The sequence below is a fragment of the Bidens hawaiensis genome, unplaced genomic scaffold, assembly GCF_021521415.1.
Source record: "Bidens hawaiensis isolate Kalapana, Puna unplaced genomic scaffold, B.hawaiensis_p1.1 tig00006705_1, whole genome shotgun sequence".
Taxonomy (NCBI): Eukaryota; Viridiplantae; Streptophyta; class Magnoliopsida; order Asterales; family Asteraceae; genus Bidens; species Bidens hawaiensis.
Genome location: NW_027504970.1, coordinates 1 through 21,197, shown reverse-complemented (window position 1 = coordinate 21,197; position 21,197 = coordinate 1). Strand labels below are relative to the sequence as shown.

Below are 21,197 nucleotides of genomic sequence, written 5' to 3'. Positions count from 1 at the left end.
AGATCCTCCGGGTCTAGAGTGGGTGAACGCTCTCTTCGGGGTGGCATAATCTGCAAGTAATGCAATTAATAATAAGTCAACATAAAGACAGTTCATACATTAAAAATTGTAAATAGTTCACTCTTCAAAGAAATTCCTATATTGTGCTTCATTGTGTTTCAACTCTGCAAGTAGTTCACTCCGTATCCACCTCTCTTAACGTTAAGGCCGTTGAATTACTACGTTTAAGAGGGGGCTCATGTTTGCTCTTCTTTTTCATATCCTTTGATTTTGGATGCCCACGGGTATTTTTTTGAACCACCGGTACTTGAAAATTTGATGAGGCTGGCTTGATAAATGACCAGAACCTTGATAACATGCTTCTTTTACCACCATCTGATTGTTTCTCAAACTCTTTTTTGAATGCTTCTATAGCGCTTTCACAATTAATATCTTCCTCTTGTTCAACATATAACAGATTAAAATCCAACTTCTTCTAGAAGATATCAGTTGAATCCAATGGAATGGTTTCGTATGCAGTTAAATAGTTTGAAAGCATACAAGCGCATGGCAATGAACAGCTTGTGCGAATATGACATCCACACCCATACCCATGCTCAATGATTTTGTTCATGCGGTTAAGCTCTTTAACAAATATCTCTAGGGTCAAAATTGAGACGTTACCTCGTAACTCCTTGAATAGTGGGATGTCATGATCATTCATCTTTTTGTTACGAATATCTTCAAATGTTCCTTTTATGGTTTTTTGCTGCAACTTCATGATCTGATCGTTAACACCCACAAAATTTTCAAGCGTAGACTTCATAGTAAGTAAGTGTTTCTTGAGAAGAGCATGCGCGCTCTCAACCCTGTTGGTTGTACTATTCCTGAAGTGGAGAACTTGATCGGTCCATGCAGACACAAACATCTCTTTGTACTTAACAAGCCAGTTTGCGTTCACGTAATCAAATACCCCTAAAAAAAGACGAACATGAGTACATAGACCAATGTACCATCAAACATACATATAACAATTAAGTTGAGAGAAAAAAATGTTACTTTTATGCTTGCCGGTTAATCCGTCATGAAGTCGCTTGTAATGTATGCATCTAACGTGGGAGAATGCATTAGTGAGCTCCATAGTTCTTCAAAAAATTCCCATTTTTTATTACCCCGACCAAAACGTTGCTTGCAATGCTTTTTAATGTTCTGAGATATGTGCCATTTGCATAGCAACTTTGCTGCATCCGGGAATACAACGTTACAAGCATTCATCAATGCAAGATCCCTATCTGTCAATATCACACGTGGCATCATACACTTGTGTAACATCGCCTTAAGCCTCGTTAACACCCATGTAAAGTTATCATCCTTCTCTTTCGATATAAAAGACAACGCAATCGTAATCGTCTTGCCGGTCGAAGTTACACCAATGATTTGTACAAGCGGCAACTTGTATTCGTTTGTGTTGTATGTCGTGTCAATAATCAACACGTGGGGGAAAGCACGAAACATCATATAGGACGTAGGATGCATAAAGAATAAATCCTCCATGGCATTGGTGGATGAATTTTTGCGAAAATCGTAGGTGTAACCTTTATCACCCAAAAGTCGGAAAAGAACCTCCATGTGACTTTCTCATTGGAAGATCTCCTTACGTACCTTATATGTTTTGTTATGCACGGTTCGGAGCGAGGACGCATTTGTCTCGTCCTCCCCCTGTATGAAATTTAAAATGTCACGCGGCGCCGATTTATTTCGATACATATTTCTCACCGTAGTTTTTTGATCTTCAGTCAACCTCATAGCGTATGGATGACCTTCCATATGCTGAGCGAGTTCATGGTTGTGGTCACCATGGCTCACCCGTAATGCCCAACCGTTGTATTCATTATGATAATTGCCAACTAATTGAAACGGACAATTAGTTTTTCTTGTACCCGAACGTCTAACTTTCACGGTTGACTTGTATACTCCATTACGATCACACTTAAGAAATATTTTTATCACATCCCCCGCGGCATTGTTCTTCGTTCGTTCGATGACTACGACGACACCATTCTCTCGACCAATTTTTTGAGCCCAGTTCTTCAATTAATCAAGATATATAAATATCTATAATGAAAATTATTTGTTAGCATAGGTAAATTATACGATTGAAAAAATAGTTAGATTAGAATACTTTATGATTTTACCTTATCGGTTGAAAAAATGGATATGTTGCTTGAATTTTCACCACCGGTAACTTCATAATTTTCAACATTGGTAACTCCATAATTTTCACCACCGATAGCTTCAAAATTTTCACCACCGGCAACTTCACAATTTTCACCACCGGCAACTCCACAATTTTCACAAAAATTACTTTCTTGATATTTATTGTCAAAGATCGTTGTGAAAAACTCCATTCGTTTAAAAGTTACAAAACTAAAGCATGATTTAGTATGAGAAAAGAGACTAACAAAGCAAAAGAATGATAAAAATTGAAAAACTTCAAACACCTACTTATATTGTTTTCACTATATTCTTAAATCCCAATATTACAATTAGTCAAACAACTTTCTATAGAAAATCATAAATCATCACACAAATCTATCATCTTTTAGGCTTATATCCCAATGTTATAATAAGCCAAACAACTTTTGGTATTTTCTTGTAAGAAAAACTGATACATGGCCTATACGGGTCGTATACCATCTATACGGCTCGTATAGACCATAAAATAATTATAAATATTAGGTCAAAGTACATTTGACATGCAGCCTATACGGCTCGTATAGGACCTATACGAGCCGTATAGACTTATTCACACACCAGGGGATGGTGTTTGTACAAAGTAAGCTGACATGCAGCCTATACGAGTCGTATAGACCCTATACGAGTCGTATATATACGGCTCGTATAGGGTCTATACGAACCAGAATAACTATACGACTCGTATAGGCTCTATACGACTCATATAGACTGCAAAAAGTTGCCACACTGTTATCTTCGTACGCATGTTAATAACTTAGGCCTATACGACTCGTATAGGCCTTATACGAGCCGTATAGGCTTATTCACACACCATGGAGATGGTGTTTGTATATAACAACCCTAAAAGAATACCTTTATTTCTATTTATGCATGTATATATGTATGTATGTACTCACGTGTATAATATATTAATAAGATCATATGAAGAATAAAGTGAGTGGTGAGGTGTAGGAAGTTGGAGAAAGAGTCACGATATGATATTCCTACCCAATAATGTATATATTCTACACAATTTGTTTACCTTCAACCACTCCCATAAGTTATGGGCAATCTCATATATCCATAGGGGGGCTACACAACTCATAAATAAATCACCATGCACCTTTTTCAGAAAATATATAAATTTTATTTGTGTTGTTTTACGAGGTCACATAAATGCTAATTATTAGAATATGCTGAACAGTGAACAGATGTATTTATGCTAAATATATACATGTTAAATAACTAACACAAAAGTTTGAGAAATTTCTTAGAAAATTCTTAAGAGTGAACCTACTTTGTAAAAAGATTTCATTTTTGTCCCTCTAAACTTTAGAAATCTAAAAATACTCCTCTTAAATGTATCTTTAACCATGTGTTAAGAAGTCTAACACGACTGTGTTAGACTTTCTAACACATGGTTAAAGATGAGTTATACCTCCAAACAAATGGTCAACGACATATTGGCATCTAAACACGTAGTCAAAGACGTGTTAGCCTCTTATTTCTTTTTTTAATATTATATTATTATAACTAATTCTACTTATATTTTATTTTTCTTTTATAACTTTTAATATATAAAGTTTTATATTATTTCGAATATACCGAAAAGACATGGTTATTTTTATTTACATGTTGACATAAATTTTATTTAAAACCCGTGCGAAGTTAAAATTACTGAACATGTAGATATTAATTTGGCATGGCTCGGGTTTGAGTTAGTTTATGTCGGTCTGTAGATAAAAATAAGTATATCTCATTGGTATATTCGAAATATATAAAACTTTATTTATTAAAAGTTATAAAAGAAAAACTAAATATAAGTAAAATTAGTTATAGTAATACAATATTAAAAAAAACAGGAGGCTAAAACGTCTTTGACTATATGTTTGAATGTCAAAGGGTCGTTGACCATGTGTTTGGAGGGCTATCTCCTCTTTGACCATGTGTTAGGAATTCTAACACATCTTTGACGACGTGTATTACAAACACGTCGCCAAAGACGTGCTAGACTTCCTAAGAGCATTCTCAACCGATCCCATATCCCCATCTCTATAATTACACTAAAAAACACTACATTTTTCTTTTCTGTTTAATTCAATAATACTTTTTTGTACTTTAATCATTACAGTTTTCTCTCTCCACATTATAATTTATAAAAAAAAGTTACTACATTTTTCCCAAATTTACAAGAAATCACCATCTTTTCTCTCTCCACCCTACAATTTAATTACATTCACAACCACTCAAAACCCCACCCTATAATTTACAAACACCCCTCACAAAATTTTAGGAAACCGGATGAGAATGCTCTAACACATGGTCAAAGGTAAGTTAGAGAGGGGGAAGGGGGGGGGGACATTTTTGGAATTCTAAAGTTTGAGAACAAAAATGAAATATCTTTTCAAAGTAGGTCCGATTTAAGAGTTTTCTACATCCTATCCTTGATTGAGATGAAGTTTTATAATGTTGAGATTGGTTTCGTTTAGGGTGCTGTGAAAGAAGTAAAGATAAATGTAGTGATTTTTCTGTAAATTTGAAAAATTCATATTCCACCTTATATTTTTTTTAGTATTTTTTAAAAAATGGTTTTGAGAGAAGAAAAGAGAAAAATTAATGATAAAAGTAAAAAAAAAATATTATTTGATTGAAAATAAGAGAGAAAATGTATTGCTTTTTTAGTGTAATTATATGTTTGAAGATAGGAGAATGGATGTGAATGCTAAATTAAAAATTAGTTTGATACAAGATATATTAAAAGTGAAATTTATCTCATAAGAAATATCCTAAGAATTTCAAAAATAGGGTTGGAACTGGAGTTTATAAAAGATATTTGTTTTGGAAAAGATCATTCAAGAGGCATACAAACTCTTGAACTAAGATTTTGGTAGCGACTCTAGGTTGGGTTAGGAGTTTTCTTACATGTGATGAGTTTTTTTTAGGGTAAATGAAGATGATAGGTGTGTTAGTAACATGTCAGTGATCTAAATAACCTTTAAAAAATATGTAAGGAAAAAAAAGGGTCAAAATTATCATCAATATATGATAGTGTTTGATAAAATTAGAAGAAAACAAGATTTATTATTTAAATTCACCAAAAGTGTGTATATCTTTTTAAAAGTTAATTAAAATCCTAAAAGGTAATATATTAGGATAAGTAAAGATGGGTTCCAATGGCTTCAAAAACAAGATGCATTTTCTTCAAGTTTATCTCTTCTTAATTAACCCTTCTTATTATTGTATTCACAAGATCACATAAACAAAAAGTATATGAAGTCATCAGTTGTCCCATCTATGTAAAAGGATGAAGGTTCGATCTCTTTAATAAAGTATTATAGCATTCACATCCTATCATCATTTTATATGAGACGGGTTTTTATAACGTAGGGCGTTGTTTAGACTTTAGATGTTGTAACTTTTAAGTGCAGAAGATAGAAAATGCAATAATCTTTTTGTATATTTTAAAAGTTATTGTTCCACTATATTAGTTTTTTAATATTTTTTAAAGTGGTTCTAAATTGAGGAAGCAGAAAATATAACGATAAAGATACATAAATATTATTTAATTGAAAAGGAGAAAACAAAATATAGTAATTTTAAATGTAATTTTAAGTTTTAAAATAGGGGAGGGATGTGAATGCTTTTAGTTAGATTTTAATATGTGCGGTTTAAGAGATGTTAAAAAAATACTTAGATACACATATATCACTAGATTTTATCCTCCGTATTACGGGGGTTGTTTTACATTATTTGTTTTTAATATTTATATATGTGTATTTGGATTTTAATTTTATTTATTGTAAGAAATTTAATAATTAATATACTTGAAGTTTGATCATTAAATGGTTTCACAAATAAATGATATGATATATTCCGGTTTAAAAGTTATTTGAGTTTGGTGATACCCTTTACCCATTTATTTTCTTTATTATAAACTTGTTTCTTATTTATAAATAATATCTTTTTTTAAATAAAATAGGATATTAATTTTTAGTATATCCATATTTTATAGGATTTTCATATCAAATATTTGATGAGATTAATTTTTAACATAATGAGATATTATAACTTGCTAAAGAGCTATCTGGGTTTGGTGAGACCTTTACCCGTGAATTCGGGTCAAATTCGCGAGAACATTTACAAATAAAGCAATCTGATAGCTTGAGAGAATTGTTGTTTTACATTTTTCGTTTTTTAATATTTATTCTTTGGATTTTAATTTTCTTTATTGTAAGAAAGCTAATAATATACTTAGGGTTTGATGATGAAAGGGTTTCATAAATAAATGATATGTTATAACCCGTTTAATTATGAATTTGGGTTAAATCAATGAGAGGCCTCCATTTAAAAATCAAGCAATCTGGTGGCTTCCATAAAAGAAAGGAGCGACCACATCGCGACACATAGGATTTTAAGAGTTTCGTTTATATATATTATTATAGATAGATATAGGTATTTATATATATATATATATATATATATATATATATATATATATATATATATATATAGGTATTGGTTCTTTTCAGAAGGATTCTTACAGCGAGAAGTGCGAGAAGTAATTTCAATCAATCATATTTTTTTATTTATTATTTTTCTTTAATTTTATAAAAGGGTAATGTGGTAATCTACAGTAGTGCCTAATTTTGGTAAATTCTAATATTATGCCAACAGTTTCATCTCCAATTCGTTACCCGATATCAATCGATTCTTTTTTTCTTTCATAATCCAAGAATTCTAGTTTCATACTAATGAAATACTAAACCTTTCGTAGAAGTTTTTGTGAATCATGAAGCCAATTTTGGGGTTGATATTCAATGATCGTCTGTTGAATATATATATTGTGTCCCCGTTATATATTGTGTCCCCGTTGAATATCAACCCCAATTTTGGGGTTGATATTCAATGATCGTCTATATATATATATATATATATATATATATATAGCAACTCCAGGTTTGATTCAAGTTATTTATGCCAAATTTCAAGCTAAAGATTATGTTGTGTCCCCGTTATCTGCCAAAATGTATCTTTTAACAATTAGGAATCATTAATCGAATTCGATGTTATTCATGTAGTTAATGCAGAATTGATATACCGATTTTAATCTAATCCACATTTTGCCTGATTGCTATTTAATTTGAGGGTTGATTTGTGTTTTATTTGGTGTGTATATCAGTATGTTTTTTATTTTCTGTATTTTTTATACTATCAAATTCATTAACTGTTGTATCTTTAACTAAAGATTTAGCCATAAATGGCTCAGTTTCATTATAAAAGCTGTTGATTTTCCTTCATTTATCAGCCTCACATTTACATTGTTTGCTCTATCTTCCACAATACAGTTCCTTTTTATATTGGCTTATTTGTATGTTATTTGAATGTTGAACTGATATATTTCAGCCAACTTAATATCTTAATAGTTGCAATGGAAAAAAAATCACCTACACATACTGATCACTCAAGCAGCTTACCGACTAATCGTTATGATAGTAAGTTTTACAGTCTGTTGAAATTACAAATATCGTTTACATTAAACATAATCAGTCCCTGTTATGTTAGTTTATTATATCGTGGCGATATTCTGGTTCCATTAAATCATTCATGTGTTTCTTATTTGCATATACGTCGCTTTATACCTTTGTATGTATGATGCATCCATATATGTATGTATGTATGTATGCTCGTTCATTTGTATATACGTGGCGTGTTTTGTATGTATTCATCAATGTAGGCTAGTATTTGTTTATTTTATTTTTCTTATGTCAGTATTATATCTGTAAAAACATGTTGTATTATATCCAATATAACTTCGTTTATTTAATATTTACTCCTTTTGAACAGTAACTAGCCATGTTCCCGACATACAAACCTTTTTCCCAGAAAACACCTCTCTTCCCGAGATAAATTCTTTTATTCCAGAATCTAACAAGACGTTAATCTGTCCGTCGAGTGCTCCTCATGCTATTAGCAACGAACGTAAGATTAAAACTATGTTCGCTTACTTTCATTTACTTTCGTTAACAGTTTGTCATTTGTAATCAGTTACTAGTTTCCATATCTGTTTTTTATATCAGATTATATGCACTAATGGTTCAACCTAACCGACTCTGCTTATTTTGGTGTTTACCTTTGTTGAATAGTAGCCAGTCATGTTCCCGATATACAAACCAGTTTTCACGAAAGCAGCAATGTTCTCGAGATTCATACCGTTATTCCAGAAACTAATGAGACGTTATTCGGACAGTCAAGTGTTCCATATGCTATTAATCATGAACGTAAGTTATGAACTCTTGTCAGGTACTTTCATTTATTTTCGTTAGCAGCTTCTTATTATTAACCAATTAATAGTTTTGAGTTTGGTTTTTTAATTCATATTATATGCAGAAACTGAGCAACCAAACTACGAATACTCGTCTGATGGGATTAAATTTTGGATTCCAAACGTTCCATCAACTCAAAGACCTTCTATTGGGATGCATTTTCAAACATGGGAAGACGCTGTTGCTATGTATAAGGCATACGCAGACAAAGCTGGTTTTGATGAAAGGAAGTCAACCATTATATGGACCAAAGGTGTCATATCTCATAGGTATATGGTTTGCAGCAAAGCTGGTAGCCCACATTGCAAAGATGTTGATACCATGGATACATCATCCTCTTCTACAAAACGACGCAACATGAATATAAAGGTTACAGGCTGAAAGGCGTGTATCAGACTTAAACTACCACCAAGTGGCCAAGGGTTTGAGGTATATCATTTTGTAGAAGCCCACAATCATGGACTTGTTAGTGATTACAATATGGACCTTACAAGAGGAAGACGACAATTACAATTTTCAGACAAGGAGTTTATTCATGGTCTTCAAACTATGGGTTTTGGTCCCACTATTGCTCACCGTGTGCAGTCATCCTTGAAGGGTGGTCAACACCTGGTTACAGGGACAAAGAATGATTTCAAGAACCATGTTCGAAACGTCAGATCTGTAATTGGTGATGCGGACGCTCAAATGGTTGTAGATAAGCTTAGTCACAACATGCGTCATTTGGACAATTATTTTTTTTTAGTACAAAGCAGTGGACGGTGTACTTAGGTCATTTTTTTGGTCTGACGATATATCTAGATTAAACTACACTATGTTTGGTGAAGTCGTAGCCTTTAATGCCACATATTCAACAAACAGGTCATGATTATGTTTTTATGTATCTAGACAGCTTTTATTGTTTATGTGTTTATAGTGGTTTTACAATACTAATCTTTTCTACAGCCATTCCATGATATTTGTTCCCTTCACGGGCGTCGATTGCCACAAGAAATGCGTAACATTTGGTGCTGGCCTCATCCATAACGAGACAATAGAATCTTACCAGTGGTTACTAAATGCATTCCTACAAGCTCATCGAAAGCAGCCACTCCTGGTACTGACCGATCAGGATCCGGCAATGAAGCAAGCCGTGTTAAGCGTTTTGACCGAATCAACACATAGACTATGTATGTGGCACGTAACTAACAAAATTCCTGTAAAGGTATGCATCTCACTATCATTACAATACACATCAGTTGCTGGATTCTATATGTTTGTATGTTGTCGTCGTCTTTGTTTTCTAATGTGCGCACTACAAGCCCATGTCTACACAATCATCCCGTTTCCATCTATCAGACTCAACATTATATATCAGTTCCAAACACTGGCCCTTACCTTCTTATTCTAAAACTTAAATGTTTTTTTTTTTCATTTTCAGCTTAAGGGCGAGCTGAAGGTTAATGAAGAAATCAGGTGTCATGTCAACAAACTTGTGTGGAACGTATTCATCAAACCAGAAACATTTGAATCTAGGTGGCATGATTTGATTGACGAGTTCAACTTAGGTGACAACAAATGGTTACAAGACATGTTTGCAATCAGGCATCAATGGGTCCCGGCTTATTTTAGGGAGTTGCCCATGTGCTATTTGATGAAAACTACATCCAGATGTGAGAGTTCCAATTCACAGTTCAAAGTATACTCTAGCCCAGGAAACAACCTTGTACAATTCATGAACTGCTTCGAGATGGCATTAAATGCTCAACGACACGTTCAACCAGATTTGCATAACGATACTACAACAAAGTCACCAACTCTGGAGACCCGTTTGCCAATTGAACGCCATGCTTCCTATGTATACACAATAACAATTTTTAAAGAGGTCCAAAAAGAGATTTCCAAAGGCCTTTATCATTGTGCACGTGATCGAATCGAGTCACAAGACGGACTACACATACACTTTATCAGTCATAAAGACAAAAGAAACGGTTTCGTCGGCGAGTTTAAGGTTAATTTTTCACCGCGTAACAACATACATTCTTATTTACTTGTATACGCATCCACTTAATTAGCTAAAACATTTGTGTTATTGTATGTTGCAGGTGACTCGAAATCCCACCGACAAAACATTTACATGCTCCTGTATGAGTTTTACACGCATTGGCTAGTAGACATATTTTTTTGTGTATTCCAAATTGAGATGGTAGACGAAATCACTGAAAAATACATCCCGATGCGTTGGAAGAGTGATGTACTACCATTGTCACTTTTCAAAATTGAATCCAGATATGGTGTTCCTCACGACGAAAGATCAAAACTAAGGCATCAGTTCTTATCTTTAGCCAATGAGTGCACTGGTCGTGCGCGAGGTAACACGGAACTTCTACAATTCTTGGTCAACCAACTGCAACAGTTGAAGGATACAATTTGGGAGAAAATCCCTAAAGAACCATGTTATAACAGCAACTCCGTGATAATTGAAGACTTGATTGGATACAAGATACCAGAAACTATCACAATTACTGCCCCCCACCGGCATAAGGAATAAGGGTTCCAGTTCTCGTAAGCGCAAGACCGGTCCTGGGGAGGCAGCCAAGAAGAGAAGCAAGAAACCACCGCGGTTTTGCAAAAAATGTAATAAACATGTCCACGGTCACGACTCCCGTAACCACGAGAAAGTTATGATGGAAAAGGAACGACGGTGAAAAGAAAGAGAGCAGAGGCGAAAAGATAAGGAGCTGTTGCGAAGACAAAAGGCAGCTACGAGGGGTAAACAAGCTGTAGGGTCCGATAAGAGTGTCGATGCCGGGGATTCATATGAAAGCGTCAACTCAGAAGAGTCTGATGATAGCCATGACACCGATTCGAGCTATGATGACTAAATATGTTTTTTTTTTATTTTTAGTGCATGTTCCCCCAGATTCACAATGTTGATTAAATCCCTTTTTTTTTAAATCCAGCTTAGTTTTTATTTCATTTTCTCCCATTTGTCTCTTCACACAGTTTGTATACCACCCGATTGAGTGTATCTATGGATGTCACCAACCACATTCACTTAATTCTATGTTATTATCTTTTTTAAAGCAAGATTTTAGGCTTATAAATAATGCAACAACCCATGCGTCTGACACTGAATATACCGGTCTTAACACGTATGACTCAACCGAGTAAATGCCTATGTAACGATGCCTGTATGTATGCGCTTTTGGTCTGTTTATATGCAATTACGTAGATACTCACATTTGACGTAACACACATACTTGTATTTTTCTGCATTTACACAGGAGCGTGCGTAAGCACCTGCGCCTGTACGCACGTACTAATTTACACCCGAACACACGTACCCATGTGCATTCATGTATACTTACGCGTGCTCGCAAACTACACGCATTCTCGCATTTCGTCACATACGTACATACCTACATGAATTCGCCCGTAAGTTCGTAGGTAGATACATATGCGTGGACGTGCATCCGTAGGCCCAAACATAAGCACGCATGTACCGTCGTGCGTCTCTACACACGTACTCATGTGTATCACAAGATAATCGTCTGTACGTATATACATACATAATAACATACGTACGCATACCGTATGTCCCTGTACACATATGTCGGCCCGTAGGTATAGTACACGCACGATCCTACGGTATGCATGTAAGCTCGTGCATTCAATCTGTCATACTTACTCACACACCCACATCCGTACAACCGTACGTACACTTTTATTAACCTCTGCCTTCACGTCCCTCCCCATGTAATTGTGAACGACTGTACACAACTCGCACATCAGGTAGTTCCATACACATACGCTCAAACATAGATACCAACAAACGTGAGTACATGTGTCCTTGTGTATACACATACATTATACCCCAATAACAACTTGATCAGTTTTGGTACACTTTTGTCTACCAACGCCCAACACCGACAACTCCAACCGTGAGTGCATGTGTCCGTGTGTATACACATACTAAAATTTCTTTTTTAACTCCTGAGTTGTATGTTTGTTTGTGTTCACACTTTGTTAATCATGTATTTCGTGTACTTGTTAAGATAATACTCCTACTAGTAGTAACCACGAATCACTAACATACACACGAATACGTGCCTACATTCTGTATGATTCCACATGGTTGCTGTAGTGTTAAGCACAATGGATCTTGTTATAAACAGATACGTTTTCAAATTGATTAATTCACTAAGATTTTGGCACCCATTCATGATATCCAAAATCTAAATTTTTATATCATAAATCGGAACCAATTCAATGAACATTCTCAAAAAACAAATCATATCTTATAAATGGTACAAGACATACCCATTACCAACTGTCGTACCTTATAACCAATGACATCAAAAGTAAATATCTCTAAACAGTTAAACCAAATTCATCCCTAATTTCAATGTATAACCAAACACATCACCCATCCTACAAACACTTTTCATAGGATAAACAACCAATTGCATATTATCATATCAAGCAAACATACATTCACTGATAAATCAAAAGAAGGTAACATTATTTAGATCGCCAATTCATAACGTTTCTACCAAACCAAACTAGAGTTTATAGATTACCATAGCATAGCAACACTGCTAAGAAACAAAGCAAAAAGACGACATAGATCACCCAAAGTCTTCATTCCTTCAACACTTCTGCCTGGATTTTATTTTTAAGTGTGTTTACCCCCGAAATCAGAATTTTTGATGTGTACTTTGTCCTTAAGCTGAGTAACACCTTCTTCTGCTTAACAGACTCATCCCCGAGGCCACATCCGCATCTGCTCCCCCCTTTGAACGTCTCCATATGCCTCATCGTAAACAAACCCGACTCTTCATATCCTTTCGTGGTACATTGTAGTTTCAGCCACTTTGGTTTCACTGCCTCCATATCACTCGCCTTAGGATGATTAACAATCGTTAGGTAATTAACAAAAATTTCTTTCTGCAACCATCAAACCACACTTTCATCAGAATTACAAAAGATTAATCGCTAAAGAAGTGCCTACTCAACAGTTTCCAAAACTTTACATCCTAAATACAAAATTGTATATTACAACTAAGTTACCAGTTTCGCTATTGTTGTCGTGCCCATTCCATGATATTCCTCATCCGTCTTCTTCTCCGCGCTCGACCTCCGTTTCTTTCTTGACTTATCAACGCTATCTAACACATCAACTGACAGATTCTTCACATCAAAGCACACCACATAGTAATGATCACCGGACATAATCGGCAAGAAAAATATGTCATATGGTATTAATTTCATGTTAGTCGCATCCTTATTAACTGCCCGCCTGATATTCTGCTTCAACATGCCCAAACCAGTAGTGAACGTGAAATCTTTGAAAGGTATTTCACTTTGATTCTGTATTTACAAAACATAACCACAAGAATAATACAAAGACAGTATATAATTCCATAAAACAAACAGACTATCAGATCATTTCATGTACCCTGCACCCACCCAAAAATGATTGAACACGACGTTTTCAAGTCACACGAATACTAAGTTACGCATACGGCCCGTAAATAAAACGACGGCTCATCGTTATCAACTACTAACACTACACCCATGTTTACTCTCTATATACCTACATGCGCGAAACCGTACATGTAGAACATCATACACTATCATAACGGACATAACCGTACACCTACACGCGCTTAACCGTACACAAACAAAACATAGACATCACAAAATTTCCATTAACACCACAGGTTAATAGTTAATACTGCACGTCTTAGACCTCGTGCCTGCCTACATGGTTGGTACACGAAAACTTTTAATTCACACAAACAATACTAACATACACCACATATTGCCCTAAACAAAGGCATGCACAATCATTATCTAAGACTTATACAAGACACATAGCAAGTCTGATGGGACGACATCGGAACTAACCAAACAAAATACAAAAGGCAGTATCATATTTAGTTATTTTTACACGGGCAGCTTAATAACCTTTTTCCTTTTTTTATTATTATTCAACTACTCCCTCGATGATTAAGTGAAAACACACATGCAAGCAAAACACTTACAATATCAGTGGGCGAGAGATACAACCGATACGGTGACGGACGACTCTTTCTGGCCTCTGCATCATTCAACACTATAGCCATACAAGATATTACGCTGCTAGTAATTGCCATGGAGGGCTGAAGGCTCTCGAAGTCAACTCGTGTACCAGCAACACCCTCCCTTGACATAAAAATTGTTTCCCTACAATCACTTAACGTTGCCATTTGATTAGTCAACACATTTTATTTATAAAAAACAAAATTGCATGCTAACAACCAACTTATGTTGGAGGTCCCCCAGTCCTATGAATATACGTCCACACTTCTTTTTCCGCTTGCTCTTCCTTCTTTCTAAGGTCCACTGGCCAGTACCTATATGGCGATCTAAAATGGTATCCTACACGCCTTTCTCTTCTATCCCTTTGCTTACCTTTGTCCTTTCTGCTCAACACTTCTGCCAACATACTCAATGGTATGTGATCCGTATCACTATCTCTACCATCTTCCAGTCCGTAAACTTGTGGATTAACTTCCAAACCACTGCATCTGGTATCATCCGGCTCGTTTTCCGTGGTCGGAGTCTTAAACACAGAACTATCCAGGTCTTGTGTCAGCCCCAAACTAAATGAAGGCACAACTAAACCTTCGGTTGCCTCCCGAATTTTTCCTACGGACAAACATCCCTTTTGACCTGCATTTCGAACTAACTTGTCCACACTGTCGCACAACTGCTTAACTACTTTAGGATCACTCCAAAACTGTGAGCACTCAATTTCTTGTTCACCTATATCACCATGACTTGCCACTCTTGCATATGTATCATCATTCAACACAGCGTCTTCAACACTGTTCTGCATACACCTACGGTGTTCCCCAACAGTAGCTTCTCCAACACTAACTACTTTCTATAATTTCTAACTTCATGAACTGTCAATGATGTTAAAAAAGTTTCTCTCTCTAGGAAAGGCGATTTTGGTGTCTAACCCTATGCGATCGGCCGCATAGGGTTTTTGGCTTTCCTTGGGTTTTTTGTTGCTCTAATCTTGTTCCAATCCTTGGTTCTGATTGCTTAGTAGGTTTGTTATTGATCACGGCTATTGTTATAGTTTAGTTAGATCGATAACACCCTATTAATTGATTAAGGATCTTGTGGTTTTCAAGGTTAGGGTTGTTTCTTATTTCTTGATCTTGTTCGTTCTTGGGGTTGTTAGATCTTGGATCTTTGGGCAGATTTGGATTAAGGTTCCATTCTCCTCTTGGTTCCTTGGATTCGGCTGGCTTGGGTTTCTTGGATTCGGCTGGATTAAGGTTCTTGTTATTGGTTCTTGATCTTGTTCTTGGTTTCTTCGTTCTTGGCTGTTACGTGAGATCTTGTTCTTGGCTGAATCTTGCTCTTGATCTTGATCTTGATCTTGTTATTGGCGGACCTTGTTCTTGATCTTGATCTTGATCTTGGTTTGGCCGAATCTTGTTTTTGATCTTGTTCTTGGCTGATTTGGTTTATTGTGAGTGAGATATTGTTCTTGATTTGGTTTGATCTTGGCTGATTCGTGTTTCCTTATTTATTGATCTTGATCTTGATATTGATTTTGGGGTATCTTGGCTGGATTTTTATTGGGGTTGCATGGAGAAAAAGGGAGGCATTGGTTCTGTTGATCAGGTTATACATGGGTTTCCAGCGAATCGGGTAACGAACATTGATGGGGCTCCCCCTCGTAGGGGGGTTCTGAAAACTGGTTCTTCGGGAAACCCTATTGTTACGGGTTCTTTTGGTTCGTTTGCTGCAAACACTACATTCACTGCTCCGTTAAATGACGTTATCCATAATGTTGGTGGTTGTTCAGCAGTGGGGAACAAAGCTAGTGGTTGCTTGAGCGATAACAAGGGTATTGGATCAGGTTCGCTAAAGAGTCAACAAGATAAGGGTTGTTCAGCTTTTGTTCCGAATGAAAATAAGGTGGTTGGAGCTGAATCGTCTAATATTCAGAGGGATGTAGGGAAGGAAAAACATATGGAAAATTCAAAGCCTTCCTACATGAGTGTTGTTCAACTTGAAAACAAAACATCGAAGGCAACTTTAAGAAAAGTAAATGTTGAATCAACGATGGATGGAGTTGATGTGGTTATACCGGTTGATTCTGTCAAGAAAGTTAAAGAGAGGTTTAATAATACTTTGTTTGGCTATTTTTTGGGTAATAGACTCCCTTTTCCGGTTGTTGAGGATTTTGCTAAGAAAAATTGGAACAAATATGGGCTTACGAGACTAATGATGAATGCGAAAGGGTTTTTCTTTTTCAAGTTCCATACGGAAGCTGGGATGATGAAGTTGATTGAGGATGGTCCTTGGATGATTAGGAATGTTCCCATTATTCTCCAAATTTGGACTATGGAGTCAGATTTGGAGAAGGAGGATGTACGGTCTGTTCCGGTTTGGGTCAAATTACAAAACATTCCCCTGGGTGCCTTTACTGAGGAGGGTCTAAGTATGCTCGCGTCAAGAATTGGGGATCCGATAAGTATGGACTCTTATACTGCTAATATGTGTAAGGAATCGTGGGGAAGAAGTAGTTTTGCTAGAGTACAGGTTGAGCTCCATGCAAATCAGGAGATTAAAAGGAAGCTTGTTGTTGCTGTTCCGGATACGTGGGGGGAGACTAATAAGATCTCGGAGATTAAAGTTGAATATGATTGGGAGCCCCCCAGATGTTCTTTATGTGAGGTGTTTGGCCATTCGAACGCCCAGTGCCCGAAACAAGTTCACGATAGAAAGTTAAATGACGAACAAACGAAAGTCACTAATGATGATGGTTTCCAGAGGGTGAAGGGAAAGAAAAAAGTTAATACGCAAATCAAGAAACATAATCTTGTCTACCGACCGGTGGTTAAACCTGCTGTGCCACAAACTATAAATAAACCATCCGCTCAAGAACAAGACAATAATTATCCTGTGGGTAAACCTACAACTTCCATGGCTAAGGGGGTCCAGTTAAAGGAAAATCATACTGTCCAAACCAGTAACAGGTTTGGTAAGTTGGCGGACGAGTCGGAAAGTGATGAAGATGATGATGATGTGGAGGAGTTGTTTACGGATGTGGCTAAAGCTATGAAAGCGGATATTTTTTCTGAGGGTGCAAGCACACCCGGTGAATTGGGTGTTTAATGGGTACCATCGCCACTTGGAATATAAGAGGGTTGAACCGCCCTCTTAAACAAAAAGAGGTTCGTAAGGTAATACAAGATAATAATATTCAGGTATGCGCTATTCTTGAGTCTCACGTCAAATTAAACGCGGTTTTTGATGTTTGTAAGAAGATCTGTAATAATTGGGATTGGACCAGCAATGGTAGTGTTTGTGATAAAGGTACTCGGATTATTGTGGGGTGGAATACGGATTTGGTTGATCTTATGGTTATTGATTATTCGAATCAGGTTCTTCACGTTCAGTTAAAGTTTAAGCTTGATTGCAAGGTGATGTATGGTTCTTTCGTGTATGCTGAGAATTGTTATTTGAAAAGAAGGGAGTTATGGCGTAATCTTCTTGTTCATAAACAACTCACTCGTGATAAACCTTGGGCTTTACTTGGTGATTTTAATTGTGCTCTTAGTTTGGAAGACAGCTTGCATGGTTCTTCCAAAATTTCTACTGGAATGATTGATTTTCGTGATTGTGTTAACAACATTGAAGTTGAGGATATAAAGGGGGTCGGACTCAAATACACTTGGAGCAATAAACCGAAAACGGGTATGGGCCATTTTAAAAAGCTTGATAGGGTGATGGGAAACTCTAAATTCTTGGAGATTTTTAATGATTCTTCGGCGGTGTTCCTTCCGTACCGGATTTCAGACCACTCTCCATGTCTATTGAAATTCCCCTCTCTTATTAAAGGTAAGCCTAAACCGTTTAAATTCCCTAATTTCTTGATTGAAAAACCGGGTTATCATGATATTATTGCTAAAGGCTGGAATATTGAGGTGAACGGGTATCACATGTTTCGCGTGGTAAAGAAACTCCAGAACTTAAAACACCCTATTCGTTCTTTGCTGTACCGGCAAGGCAATCTCCATAAGATAGTTACTGACCTAAGAACCCGTCTGGATGCTTGTCAAACCCGCCTTGACACTGACCCTACTAATTTGGAGTTGATTCGGGAACAGAGTAATTATCTTAAGGCTTATCATGAGGCGGCTAAGGATGAGGAAGAATTCCTTAAACAAAAGGCTAAAGTTGATTGGTTAAAGCTTGGTGACTCTAACACTGCATACTTTCACAATTCTTTGAAAATGCGAAACCATAGGGGTCGCATTGATATTATAAGTGATGCTCAGGGCCGTTTATTTGAGGGATTGGATGTTCCTTCGGTGTTTGTTAATCATTTTACGAACATCTTTGGCTCTGATTTGAAACCATTGAGGAAACTGGATAATCAGATGTTTACTACTAAACTCTCGGCCTCCCAGGCGGAGTTTATGATTAGACCTATCTCCGATTTGGAAATCAAGGATGCGGTTTTCTCTATTGAGAATTCCAAAGCGCCGGGACCTGATGGTTTTTCCTCGGCCTTTTTCAAGAGTTCTTGGGATATTGTTGGGAAAGATGTGTGTTTGGCGGTTCGTGAATTTTTCAGCAGAGGAAGTCTCCTTAAACAGGTAAACCACACCATTATTGCCCTTATTCCTAAAGTGACTAATATTGTGACTCCGAATGATTTTCGTCCCATCTCGTGCTGCAACACTTTATATAAATGCATTACCAAGATTATCTCGGTTCGTATGATGAAGGGGTTGGAGTCGTTAATTGATATTAATCAGTCAGCGTTTGTGCCTGGGCGTAGGATTTCTGATAATATCCTTTTGACCCAAGAATTAATGCATAATTACCACACTAATACAGGTCCGCCTAGATGTGCTTTTAAAGTTGATATCCAGAAAGCCTATGATACGGTCAGTTGGGACTTCATACGTGATATTCTTTTTGGGTATGGTTTCCACGATAAGATGATTCAGTGGATAATGGAGTGCATAACCACTTCTTCTTTTTCGATAGCAGTTAATGGGAATTTACACGGGTTCTTTAGTGGTAAAAGAGGTCTGAGACAGGGTGATCCGATGTCCCCTTATATTTTCACGCTGGTTATGCAAGCTCTCACGTTGATTCTGCATCGAAAGGTTCGTATTGATGGATCGTTCCGCTTTCATCGATGTTGTGAAAAGTTAAATATTATCAACATTTGCTTTGCGGATGATTTGTTCCTGTTTGCTCGTGGTGATGTGAATTCTGCTAAAATTATTATGGGGGCTCTGAATGATTTCAAAGATATGTCCGGGCTTACTCCGAGTGTTCCGAAAAGTACCCGCGTTTTTCTGTAATGTCCCGGACCGTGTTAAAGGTGGTATTTTGAATATTATGCCCTTTGTTGAAGGAAGGCTCCCGGTTAAATACTTGGGGGTTCCTCTTATATCCACGAGGTTAAATTACCGGGATTGTAAGAGGTTGCTGGACTGTATGGATAGTCGGATTGGAGATTGGAAGAATAAAACTTTATCTTTTGCGGGTAAATTGCAGCTGGTCAGGTCTGTTCTTTCGTCTTTATATATTTATTGGGCTGCTGTGTTTTCTCTCCCTTCTAGACTTATTGCTGATCTTGAGAAACGGATTAAAAACTTTCTTTGGGATTATGGTCAAAATAAGGGAAAGCATAAAGTCTCTTGGGATATTGTGTGTCGGCCGAAGTGTGAAGGTGGTTTGGGTATCCGGCGTATACGGGATGTCAATAACTCTCTGCTGGTTTATCATATTTGGAGCTTAATCAATGTGCGTAACTCGTTGTGGGTTAAATGGATTTATGAGTATAAAATGAAGGGGCGAAATTTTTGGAGCTTGCAGATTCCTAACTCGTGTACGTGGGGATGGAGGAAAATTCTTCAGTTCCGTCCTCAGATTAGAAAATTTATATGGCATGAAATTGGGAATGGGAGATCTACTTCAGTTTGGTATGATAAGTGGGATGAGATTTGTCCTTTAATTGAATATATTAACCCTAGAGCTATTCATCGTGCTGGCTTGTCTTTAGAGACCTGTGTCAGTGATGTTGTTCATCATAATAACTGGGGTTGGCCGCCTGATTGGATTTTGAGGTATCCAATTCTTTTGAACCTAAAAGAAGTCAGCATTTGTCCGGATGAGAGGGACAAGATCGTGGTAATGGATGAGAATGGGACTTCAATGAATTTCTCGGCGTCTGGAATTTGGAATCTTATTCGGAGACCGGCTGATAAGGTGTCTTGGGTGCATGTTGTTTGGTTCTCTCAATGTGTTCCAAAACACTCCTTTATGTTGTGGATTGTGCTTCATGATAGGTTGAGCACGCAGAATCGTATTATGGGATGGAAAATTGGTGGGTATCCAAATTATAACTTGTATTGCTGCCCTCTTTGTAATGGAGAGCCGGATTCTCGTAACCACCTCTTCTTTGAGTGTAAGTTCTCTGCTGAGGTTTGGAGTATTGTAAGAATGAAAGGGAAGTTTCAGGGATGTAGGAATGGTTGGGCGAATATTCTTCAATATGTGTCTCAATTTGGAATGTCCAACTCTATTGAAAATGTTGTTAATCGGCTGCTATTTGGGGCTTCGGTTTACGTTATCTGGAAGGAG

The 21,197-nt window shown here is 36.6% G+C and overlaps 1 protein-coding gene and 1 pseudogene across 1 annotated transcript; one reads left to right on the top strand and one right to left on the bottom strand.

Annotated features, from left to right (window-relative positions):
* Positions 1 to 475: 475 nt before the first annotated feature.
* LOC143609633 (protein FAR-RED ELONGATED HYPOCOTYL 3-like) lies at positions 476 to 1,608 on the bottom strand. The gene is made up of 2 exons (XM_077084338.1): positions 1,152 to 1,608; positions 476 to 954 (listed from the first exon to the last, which is right to left on the bottom strand). The coding sequence occupies exons 1-2, from the start codon at positions 1,606 to 1,608 to the stop codon at positions 476 to 478; spliced, it is 936 nt and encodes a 311-aa protein (XP_076940453.1).
* Positions 1,609 to 8,366: 6,758 nt separating this feature from the next.
* LOC143609632 (protein FAR1-RELATED SEQUENCE 5-like) lies at positions 8,367 to 11,224 on the top strand (annotated as a pseudogene).
* Positions 11,225 to 21,197: the final 9,973 nt, after the last annotated feature.

Coding starts and splice junctions, on each gene's coding strand:
- LOC143609633 (XM_077084338.1), bottom strand. CDS start 1,608: ATGGAGGTTCTTTTCCGACTTTTGGGTGATAAAGGTTACACCTACGAT. Junction 955..1,151: donor CAAGCAACGTTTTGGTCGGG/GTAATAAAAAAT, acceptor GTCTTTTTTTAG/GGGTATTTGATTACGTGAAC.